Source organism: Cannabis sativa, chromosome 2, assembly GCF_029168945.1.
Source record: "Cannabis sativa cultivar Pink pepper isolate KNU-18-1 chromosome 2, ASM2916894v1, whole genome shotgun sequence".
Lineage (NCBI taxonomy): Eukaryota > Viridiplantae > Streptophyta > Magnoliopsida > Rosales > Cannabaceae > Cannabis > Cannabis sativa.
In genome coordinates this window covers 35,256,637-35,267,498 of record NC_083602.1, presented here as the reverse complement: position 1 = coordinate 35,267,498, position 10,862 = coordinate 35,256,637, and the positions used below count along the sequence as shown (strand labels likewise).

Here is a 10,862-nt window from a genome sequence, read left to right as displayed (position 1 = left end):
GGGAGAAATGTATCGGTTTAAATAGAAAATAATCGGAAACAATATTTTATTATGATGTTTACTAAAGTGTCCGGAAAGAAAAATAGAATCAAATTATTTGGTTTACATAACTAGGAAAGGTAATTTGAATAATATAATATGTAAACAAAATAATTTAATTTGACAAAGTTGTCATTATAAGAACATGTAATTATTTTCTGTTTATAGATTTTTAAGGAGTATATTTGTCTTTTTTATTTTTAATTAATAAAATTAAAATTAAAATAAATTAAGTAAGGAAAGGGAAAGACATTCCCTATAAAAATGGGGGAAAATTTTTCCCTTTGTTTTCTCCCTAATTTGTGTGGGTGCCACTAGTTTCTCACTTTCCAAAATTTAGTAAACAATTGTATGGGAATCAATACCATACATTCCCATTCCCTTAAAGTAAACATGCCATAAGATCTATGAGATAAATGTTAAGCTTCATCAATGATGAGTATATTTTTTGGGTTACATTTAAATGCGACCCATATAAATATATATACCTTACTTTTTATATTTTCTTTTATTTAAGCATTTATATATTACAACATGTTTTACCTGGGTGTAACGTCCCCGCTTCAAGCCTCCATTGGGCCCTTACACCCACAGAATGAATGACTCTTATACACGAGTACGCCACTCTGGCTGCTCTCTGGATTGATGACTAACCCTACAGACCCACACGAGTGTTTCCAACGTGCTTTGTCCTCACTCGCACGCATCTTGGCAAAACTTCCCAGGAAGTCACCCATCCTTGAAATTGCTCCAGGTCAAGCACGCTTAACTGTGGAGTTCATTCGAGATGGGCTACTGAAAAACAAGATGCACCTTGTTGATATAGGTAGTACCAATCAATCTATTTAAGCTCTCTTCAACTGTGCAGTCCCATAACTACACAGTCTCAGAATCATCCCACTTGACCATCACCAGGCGGTGTGGGATTGTACAGCGTACCCGATATTTCCCCTTACGGATCACAGGACTACTGACTGTCACAATCACCCCCCCTTACAAGGTCCGACGTCCTCGTCGACCACACTTCCGGCTGGGTCAAGGCTCTGATACCATTTGTAACGTCCCCGCTTCAAGCCTCCATTGGGCCCTTACACCCACGGAATGAATGGCTCTTATACACGAGTACGCCACTATGGCTGCTTTCTGGATTGATGACTGACCCTACAGACCAACACGAGTATTTCCAGCGTGCTTTGTCCTCACTCGCACGCATCTTGGGAAAACTTCCTAGGAGGTCACCCATCCTTGAAATTGCTTCAGGTCAAGCACGCTTAACTGTGGAGTTCTTTCGAGATGGGCTACTAAAAAACAAGATGCACCTTGTTGATATATCTAGTACCAATCAATCTATTTAAGCTCTCTTCAACTGTGCAGTCTCATACCTACACAGTCTCAGAATCATCCCACTTGACCATCCCCAGGCGGTGTGGGATTGTACAGCTTACCCGATATTTCCCCTTACGGATCACGGGACTACTGACTGTCACACTGGGACTCGAATGTAGGACCTCCAAGACACACACCCACCTATGGCCACTTGAGCTAGTTCCAAGTAATTAATTTAAAAAGATAATGCATACATACTAGAAGCATTGGCAGCTTTGTACAGAACGATCCGTTTACCTTTTACTTTAACACAAAGTGCTTTTATTAACATTTTGATTGACCTATATATACACCAACATTAGATATATAATTTTTTTTTTCTTTACAATTGTAAAGGCAATAAATAAATTAAAATAGAAAGAAAAGAAAAGTTCGTAGAAAGCAGTTAAATATAAAAAAGAATAATCGCAGAAAACAAAATATAATAAAATGTTTTGTAGTCCCTATTAAGCTACCAATAATAGTGGTGCACATTTCTCCCAGCTCCAACATAAGGCCATAACTCTCTCTATCTCTCCTTCTCTCTCGCTCTCTCTCTCTCTCTACAAAGAAAAGAAGCTAACCCAGTCAAAACATGTTGTCAAGAGGCAGTAGAAGTTCTCTTGTTCTTCCACTACTAGTCACCTTAGTCCACCTCTGTCTCACTAGGCCTTCTTTCTCCTCTTCTTCCTCCACTGACGGCTTCGTCTTCGGTGGTTGCACACAGCAAAAGTATGAGCCGGACTCGGCGTACGAGTCCAACATCAACTCGCTCCTGACCTCCCTCGTCAACTCGGCTACATACGCCTCGTACAACAACTTCACCGTCACTGGCTCCAGCTCCCACGACGTCGTGTACGGCCTCTTCCAATGCCGAGGCGACCTCGCCATGCCGGACTGCGCCACCTGCGTCGCACGTGCAGTAAGCCAACTAGGCGGGCTGTGCACGCAGACATGTGGTGCTGCGATTCAGCTCCAGGGTTGTTACGTCAAGTACGACAACGCAACTTTCCTTGGGGTGGAGGATAAGACGGTGGTGTTAAAGAAATGTGGGCCCTCCGAAGGTTATGACGCCGACGGGCTGGGCCGAAGAGATGCTGTCCTGGGCTCCCTCGCTGGTTCTGGTGGGCCGTACCGGGTTGGTGGGTCGGGTGAGGTCCAAGGCGTGGCCCAATGTGTGGGAGACTTGAGCTTTGGAGAGTGCCAAGATTGTGTGTCTGACGCCATCGGACGGCTCAAAAACGATTGTGGTCAAGCAGTTTATGGTGATATGTTCTTGGCCAAGTGTTACGCGAGGTATTCCACTGCCGGGTCACATTTCTATTCCAAGCCCCATAATGGTAAAGAGCTCAACTAGTACTTTTCTGTTTTAATAATTAAACTAGTTGTTTCTTCTCCTATATATATATATGTATATTATTTTTTAATTTCTTCCTTTTACTCTTTTCCCAAATCCTTGATTTTGTTGATTTTGAGCGTACACTTGATTAAAATAAATTAAAAATTTAATAAAAGTTATCATACCGAAAATTCTTGAATCCACGTACCTTCCCCGTGTCCCAATACAGAATTCATAATCAAGTGTGTGCGTCTCTTTTTTTTTTCTTCTTTTCTTTCTCATTTTACAGCAGCTTTTAAAAATGTATAGTAAAAGTTACAGCCTAGTGAGATGGATAAAGCAATTAAGACTTGATGAGAATCACTTCATTTCATCGTTGGCCTAATTGATTTATCAGTTGAAAAAAAAAATGTATGGTACTGTATGACTCAATTGTGTTGAAATTAGGGTAGGATTGAAAAGTCTCTTAGGATTTATAAACCAATTTGTTTTATTGAGAAAAGAGAGATAGACGGTCTAGTTCAATGCTTTATTCACATTTTTAATCAAACCAATTTACAGATAAATCAAGCAATGATGGTGAGAAGACATTTGCTATTATCATTGGATTGTTAGCTGGAGTTGCCTTAATCATAATCTTCCTTGCTTTCCTGCGAAAGATCTGTGAAGGACATGGTAAGCTTTGTTTATTTTTGTGTATGAAATATACGTGCTTCATTTTATCTTTAATAATATATAATTATATGCTTTAATCTAAACTTAGAAAGAAAAGGTCATAGATAAACTTCGATTTCACAGACAATTTAATAAACTGCGGCATTAACTTTTTGCCCTTTGTATGCAGGTAAATAAATTATGAAGTTCTTTCATCTAAGTTTTATGTAACATGGTGAAGCCCTTTATCTAAAACCCACGACGCTGAGCAAAGTGACTTTCTTTTTGGTGGCTTCCTTTTCTCTTCATTATGTAACTTTTGTTTCTCCTTTTCCCCTTTATTTTTTGGATTTTCTTTAAAAGATGGTCCATAAAAGAGATGGGAAAGATGGTATGATGGGGCACTTGTTTGAAACAATGTTTAAAAAGAGAATATTCCTAACCTACTCTCCACTTAGCATAAATTGTCCAATGTAATAATAATTAAAAAAAAAAAAAACCCATATTCTTTTTGTAAAGGGCAAATTATGTGTTGCTTTGTTATTAATTTTCTATGCCTTTGTTTTATTATGTTGTTCAACTTTTTTTTTTTTGTTGAGTACAGTTTTCATATGTTAGAATAATAATATGAAACTATATGGATATCATGATTATGAAGAATCCTATATATGCATGTAAAATAAATTTGTGGATTGAACATATATAAATAAAGGATAGTATATGTGTATCTCCAAACATTGACAAATCCAATCATTGATAAATGTAAGCGGTTTTTTCATTTTTACATCTTAAAACAGTTTTTTTTTTTTTTTTTTTTTTTTTTTTTTTGCATTTTTACGGAATTTTACATAGAAACTCCTATTACAACTAGCGTTGTAACCTAAATTGCAAAAAAAAAAAAAAAGAAATCTTATAAAAATCCTTATTGCAACTAGCGCTGCAACCACTTTAGAAACCTAAACTGTAAATTTTAAAAAAAAGTTAAAAAAAACAATATTTAAAGTAATTCCCCTAGATGTAAATCCCACTAATATGTTAATCAAATCTTAAGATTTACAAAATAAGAGAAAAAAGATAATTAGTGTGGTATATAGTTCTTTCAAGCTCTCGTTAGCTTTCATTAATGGTGATTTGATAGAAATTGAAATGTGTAGTAAGCTTGGAGACTAATACCCTAATTGATATAAGAGAGACATTTCTTTTAAATTTATTAATTGTTAGAATATTATGACAATTAGTAAGGAAATAAAATTAAGAACAAAGTTAAATGATGACCATAAATTAAAATATTTAGTCAATTAATCAAATATTGACTTTGATATATTAAATCAATTAAAATCTATTAACTAATTAATTACCAAATTTAATATATTCTAATACTCTCTCACTTGACCAATATTGAATCAATATATTACCTTTTTTTTTTTGGAAAGAACAAAAGTTCCATTAAACAGATAGAAAAAAAGGGAAAACTGGGGATTCCCCTCCCCATGAGATACATTCGGAAAATTGCTAGACAATCTAGCATTCTTAGCCAGTCTATCTGCCTCTAAATTAAAAGTGCGATTAATGTAAAAAAAACTCACAACTTACAAACTATTTACTACAATCTAAAATCTCTAAGGCAACATTAAAGGTCTTCCAAAATGGAGGGCATTGCTTTGCTCTTAAAGCCTGAATGGTTTGAGCACAATCCGACAGGACACAAATCCTATCCCACTTTTTCTCCCACGCCCACTGAAGAGCTAAAAGAATTGCTTTTAATTCTGCAATGAGGGCTGACTCTGCTTTGGTTCTTGAGGTCTTGTGCGCCCAACTCTCTAAATTCTTCATTCTCATTACAGCTGCCAGTCGTGCTTCTCCTCTCAACCATGATGCATCTGTGCAGATGACTCTCTTTCCATCCAAAATTCTCTGCCAATATGCCTCCTCCAGTCTGTTCTTTGGAGGATCAGAGAAGATGTCCACAAGGGCATCTTTACCCGAATAAGTAGAATAGGATTGGAAAGCCATCTCAATATTCCTTTTCATCATATCTAGATTAGCTCTTATCCCTCTCCTACATAAGTCATTTCTAGATCTCCATATCTGCTCCCAAACACAACCCATGTAGGTTAGGATCTCTTTCCTGTCATAATTTGAGTTTTCAAGAGATGTCACCATGTTTTCTGTGAACTGAATCACATTTTCGCCAGGAATCTTATCCACTAACAAAGGAATCTTCCCTGAGAACCATAACATTTTTGCAAACCCACAGTTCTTGAACAGGTGTAGACAATTTTCCTCTGCAGAGTTACAAAGGGGACAATCCTTATCAAGGAGAAACCTCAACTTTTCCCTGACTGGAAGAGCCTCATTCAGTACACGCCAAAGAAAAGTCGATAACCTTGGGTGAAGATCTGAATGCCCAATCCAAGTCCAGATTCCTTTTTTTTTTTTATCAAAATGAGCTTCTTGATCAGTCCCGTAGGCACTTTTGATAGAAAAAATGCCATTTTGTTTTCCTGTCCAAATTATCTTATCCTTGTGATTTAAAGGAAGTCTAGGAATTTCCGTTATCCTATTACCCAAATCACCAAAGATTTGTTGCACCACCTCCTTGTTCCATTCATTCCCTATCGATAGATCTGCTAAGGTTCTAACAGTGTATCCCTTCGGTTTAATAGATTCCATTAGACTGTTGAAGCAATTAAAATCAAGCCATGGAATCCATGGTTGATGCCATACATCTATTTCTTCACCACTTGCCGCCATGGAAAAAGAACCTTTGGCTAAAATATCACGAATATCAAGCGAACACTTCCATAGGAAGGAATCTCAGTTTCTCTTTTTTACCTTCCAAAAATTTTCATACTTCCAATACTTGCTAATAAAACAACTTACCCAAGGCTTCCTCTGGCCCTAACCCACACTCCATGCAAGTTTAGCAAGTAGTGCTCTGTTAAGGTATTCAAATCTTCTTATCCCAAGCCCTCCCGAATCTTTTCGCTAGCAAATCTTGTCCCACGATCTCATGGCCATGAATCTATCCTTGTTCGAATTGCCTATCCACCAGTATCTCCAAACTAACGCATCCAGCTCTCTACAGGTAGATAGTGGGATTTTGTTTGTCGACATCATGTAAACCGGCATTGCAGCTGCTACCGTCTTGATTAAAGTTAGTCTCTCTGCATATGAAAGCAGTCTCATTCTCCATCCCTCTAATTTCTGCAGCATTCTGTTCTTCAAATTCATGTAGTCTTCCTTCTTTCTGCGTTTAAAAACAAATAGGTTTCCCATGTGTTTTTCTTCTCCTTGAGATTGTTTTATGTCTATCAACTCCAAAATTTCTTTTCTTCTGGCTGCTGATAGATTATTTGAGAACAAAACACTGGATTTTGCTTTATTGCACTCTTGACCAGACCAATCCTCATATCTCTTAATGCATTCCATCATCTCCTTTGCTTCCACACTATTTGCTTGAGTGAAGAGAATTGTGTCATCCGCAAACATTAAATGAGATATTGGAATCACATTTCTTGCAATTTGGATACCATGGATCTTCCCTTCGTTTTCTCGTTTTTGAATTAACTTTGAAAGCACTTCCTGACAGAGGAGAAAAATGAAGGGAGATATAGGGTCTCCTTGTCTCAACCCCCTTTGAGGCTTGATTTTCTTTAGAGGGGAACCATTCAATAAGACCGAATAAGTTACCCCTGTGATGCAAGACATGATTAACCTGCAGCTCTTCTCGTCGAAATCATTTGCTTTAAGAACTCTTAGAATGAAAGACCATTCCATTCTATCATAGGCCTTTAGCATATCTAACTTGAATGCCATTAAACCCCCCATGCCTGATTTTTTCCTGACTTATGCACCAATTCTTGAGTGAGAATCGATGATTCAGAAATCCATCGGCCCGGAATAAATGTAGATTGAAAAGGGGATATTAATTGCTCCATATAGGGTCGTAATCGATTTGAAAGAATCTTTGTTATTACCTTATATCGGAAATTACAAAGGCTTATTGGGCAAAATTGTTCCGTTCTCCTCGGATTATCTACCTTCGGAATGAGGTAGATGAATGTGTAGTTTAATTTGGGATGGATTTCTCCAATCCTAAAAGCTTCTTGAATGGCCAAACACACCTTCATTCCCACCAATTCCCAGTATTTTCGAAAAAACATCCTGGTAATCCATCCGGTCCTAGGGACTTAAGAGGGTGCATATTGAATACAACCTCTTTTATTTCCTCAAGAGACGGGATAGATGTCAGCAGATTGTTAGCTTATTCATCCACCTTATATGTATACATCTTCTCTAAATCATCTGGGATCATGGGATTGGAGGAAGTAAACAGATCAGAAAAATACCCATTTATTATTCTTGAAATTTCATACGACTGCTCCCTCATCCTTCCTTCTTTATCTTGCAGACTCCAAACTTGATATCTTCGTCTTCTAATAGCTGGTGAGGCATAGAAATACTTGGTACTTCTATCTCCAAGCTTCAACCAATATTCTCTAGACTTTTGTCTCCACATTGATTCTTTTTTTCTTCAATGTTTCTTATAGAGACAGTTGTATGTTCTGTTCTTCTAGGCAGTATCTCCCGCATATTGGTTGTTGTTGGATCCATTTAAGATGCCTTTCCAAATTGCTAATGGTTTCGTCCAAATTGTCAAAGTGTCTTTTTTTTCCATACTTGCAAGGAACACCTTGTTTTATCAAAGTGCTGTAACAAGCTTCTAGCATTACCAAGATCTTCCAACTCCCAGACCTTCTTTATTTCTTCCCTACAGGATTCTTCTCTTGTCCAGGCATCATAAAATCTAAAAGGTATAAATCCTTTACTCCTGAACATGTGAATCTCCAAAAGGATTGGGGCATGATCAGATATTGATATTGGGAAATTCTAGATACCAACACATGGCAATTCAGTGATCCAATTAATGGAGCCTATCCCACGGTCCAGTCTTTCACGCACTAAACCTCCATTAAAACATTTATTTTGCCAAGTGAAATGAAAACCTTTGAATCTCAAATCTGTACCCCCTGTGACTTGATAGAATTCTTCTAGCCATCTAGTATCTCTCGAAGTAACTTCATGGCCTCCCAACTCCTCAGCCGAGTTAAGGATAGAGTTTAAATCTTCCAAGACTACCCACGGCTCATTGCAGTTGAAAGCGTTCGAAGAAAGTCCCCTCTAAAAGACTTCTTTGTAAAGACCGCTTAGTTTAATTTGGAAATTAGCAGTTAATCACGTTTAATTATGAAAATTATTTATAGTTATTTAAATAATTATTATACTGTTATTATTGAATTCAGAGATGCATTTCTATGTCATTCAGTAGTTTTCATATTTTTGCATTTCCGGTGCCCGGTAACATGGAACTCGGTGTTTGGCTCAGTAAAATCACAACTTAGTATGTTAGTAGTTTGGGACGGTTTATTAGACGTTGGGAATGTCGGGAATGACCGGGAATTTAGAATTTCCCAAAAATACCCCTTTAGTGTTATTTATGTTATTTTAGTGTGGAGGGGCAAAATGGTCTTTTTGCCCCAATGATATTTTGTCCTTTAGTGGGCTTTATTTAACTGAATTAAGTGTTAATTAATATTAAGTGTTGGCTGAAATAGATTATTGCTTAAGTATTCCCTTTATTTCATTTCCATTCAAACTTAGAAAAAATAGAAAAAATTTCAAAAAGGCTCTCTCTTTTCCTCTCTTTCTCTCTCGGCTGGTAGGGTGTTTCTAGGGCTGGGATTTCTGATTTTCAAGCTATTTTTCCTTCATTCTAAGTGTTCTTCAAGCCTTGGTAAAGTTTCTAACCCTTTTCCTTTTGTAATTTTTAGAAAATGTTTGAAAAGATGATGATGCATGCTTGATTTTAATGTGATACTTGGTGCTGTGTTTTATTGTTGTTTTCAAAGGATTAATCTTGTTATTTTAAGTAGCTTAGAGTTAGTGTATGCATGATGGTTGCTTGGATTCAAGCTTTGAAGTTTTTAGCTCAAGAACATGAATTTTTAAAGAAATGTGATGAATCTGTTAATTGCTTGCTGTAGTTGGTTGCTTTCATTTTGAGAGGTTTAATTATGCATGATTATGTAGGTTTAATCTGGTTTGATTGCATGTTAGTTGATTCTAACCAAGTTTGAGTTTTAAAACTCAAAGCTTGGGTTTTAATGGTGTTTTTCATTTCTGTGTATTCTGAGTAATGCTTTAAGAATGTTATTTCGGTTATATGGAGTAGGTCTGGAAGGTTTGAGATGATTTGTGTTGGATTTGGTTGAGTAGTGAATTTTTGGAAAAATTCCTGCGAGGAACCGGAATTCCGGTTGTGCAACCGGAATTCCGGATGAGGGTCCAGGAATTCTTAGAACCGGAATTCCGGTTGTGGAACCGGTCTACCGGTTGGGGAAAATTCAGGAACCCTAGTTTTCCTCGATTTTTATGTTTTTGGGGTATTGCCATGCTTTTTATCGATAGGGAAACCTTTAGTTCCTAGTTTAAGTCCTCGGGAAGTTATTTAGCGTATCACTTATGTATGAGTATGGGCGTCTGATCATGACCGGGATTTATGTATGAGTATTATTATGCTTTTCTTACTGAGTCTATCGACTCACAGTGCTACGTTTATGTGTAGGTAAAGGCAAGGCTAGAGCTGATGGACCGTGAGCGAGCCGGTGAAGATTGTACATGTCGGGGCAGTTAGGCCTGGAGCGTACGATCCTCGGGACAGCAAGGCTATTTTTGTAACTAGTCGCTAGGCAAAAATTATTTTGTATAAACAGTTAACTTTTGTAAATGATTTTGTAATCGGGATCCCGAGTCTTTTGTATAAATATTTTACAATTTTAATTAAAAAGCAAAAATTTTAATTAATCACATTTTCCATAAACCTCGTTGATTAGCAACGAGCTGCACAGCATGTTTAAAAATCACGTAATACGCCTATCTTAGTTAGGGTGTTACATTCTTTCTCTCTATCATATGGTGGCCCGTAGACAGCAAAAAGACGCCATTGAAAGTTTAGCTGAGAATCCATGATTGTGGCTTAAATCAAGTTATTTCCAGACTCTATAACTGAGACTTTGATGTCTCGACTCCAAAGCAGACACAGCACCCCTGCCAGGCCATTTTCTGCCACACAGTCCATACCAGTAAAATCCAATCTTCTTGCTAAGGCTTCCAATTTTTCTTTTTCCACCTTGATTTCCATGAGAAAAACACACTCCGGCCTATGTTTTCTCATCCAAGCCATTAAGGCTAGGTTTATCGGGTCTCTTGCGAGGCCCCGACAATTCCACGATAGTAATCTCATTTAAGGTTTGGGGGCATGCATAGGGCCGCCTCCTCACCCATTTGAGTGTTTTGATTGCTTGCCTGAACATCGATCAAGTTTAAAGAGTCTTCAAGATTCTTTCTGACATTGGCCTGCCTGATCTTTTCCTTGTGCTCCTGACTCCTTGTTCTTGAACCT

The 10,862-nt window shown here is 37.4% G+C and overlaps 2 protein-coding genes across 2 annotated transcripts; one reads left to right on the top strand and one right to left on the bottom strand.

The window, feature by feature from the left end:
• The first annotated feature begins 1,849 nt into the window (after positions 1–1,849).
• LOC115711560 (plasmodesmata-located protein 7) lies at positions 1,850–3,962 on the top strand. Its single transcript, XM_030639917.2, has 3 exons — positions 1,850–2,744; positions 3,305–3,418; positions 3,588–3,962. The coding sequence occupies exons 1-3, from the start codon at positions 2,000–2,002 to the stop codon at positions 3,593–3,595; spliced, it is 867 nt and encodes a 288-aa protein (XP_030495777.1). The 5' UTR covers positions 1,850–1,999; the 3' UTR covers positions 3,596–3,962.
• A 1,031-nt stretch (positions 3,963–4,993) lies between these two features.
• LOC133034280 (uncharacterized) lies at positions 4,994–6,151 on the bottom strand. The gene has a single exon (XM_061109333.1). It carries the CDS (start codon positions 6,149–6,151, stop codon positions 4,994–4,996), a length of 1,158 nt encoding a protein of 385 aa, XP_060965316.1.
• Between the last annotated feature and the right edge of the window lie 4,711 nt (positions 6,152–10,862).

What these genes read in the sequence shown, in the direction of transcription:
- LOC133034280 (XM_061109333.1), bottom strand. Translation starts at nt 6,151, where the DNA reads ATGGCGGCAAGTGGTGAAGAAATAGATGTATGGCATCAACCATGGATT.
- LOC115711560 (XM_030639917.2), top strand. Translation starts at nt 2,000, where the DNA reads ATGTTGTCAAGAGGCAGTAGAAGTTCTCTTGTTCTTCCACTACTAGTC. An exon ending in CTATTCCAAGCCCCATAATG is followed by an intron (nt 2,745 to 3,304) that starts GTAAAGAGCTCA and finishes ACCAATTTACAG; the next exon opens with ATAAATCAAGCAATGATGGT.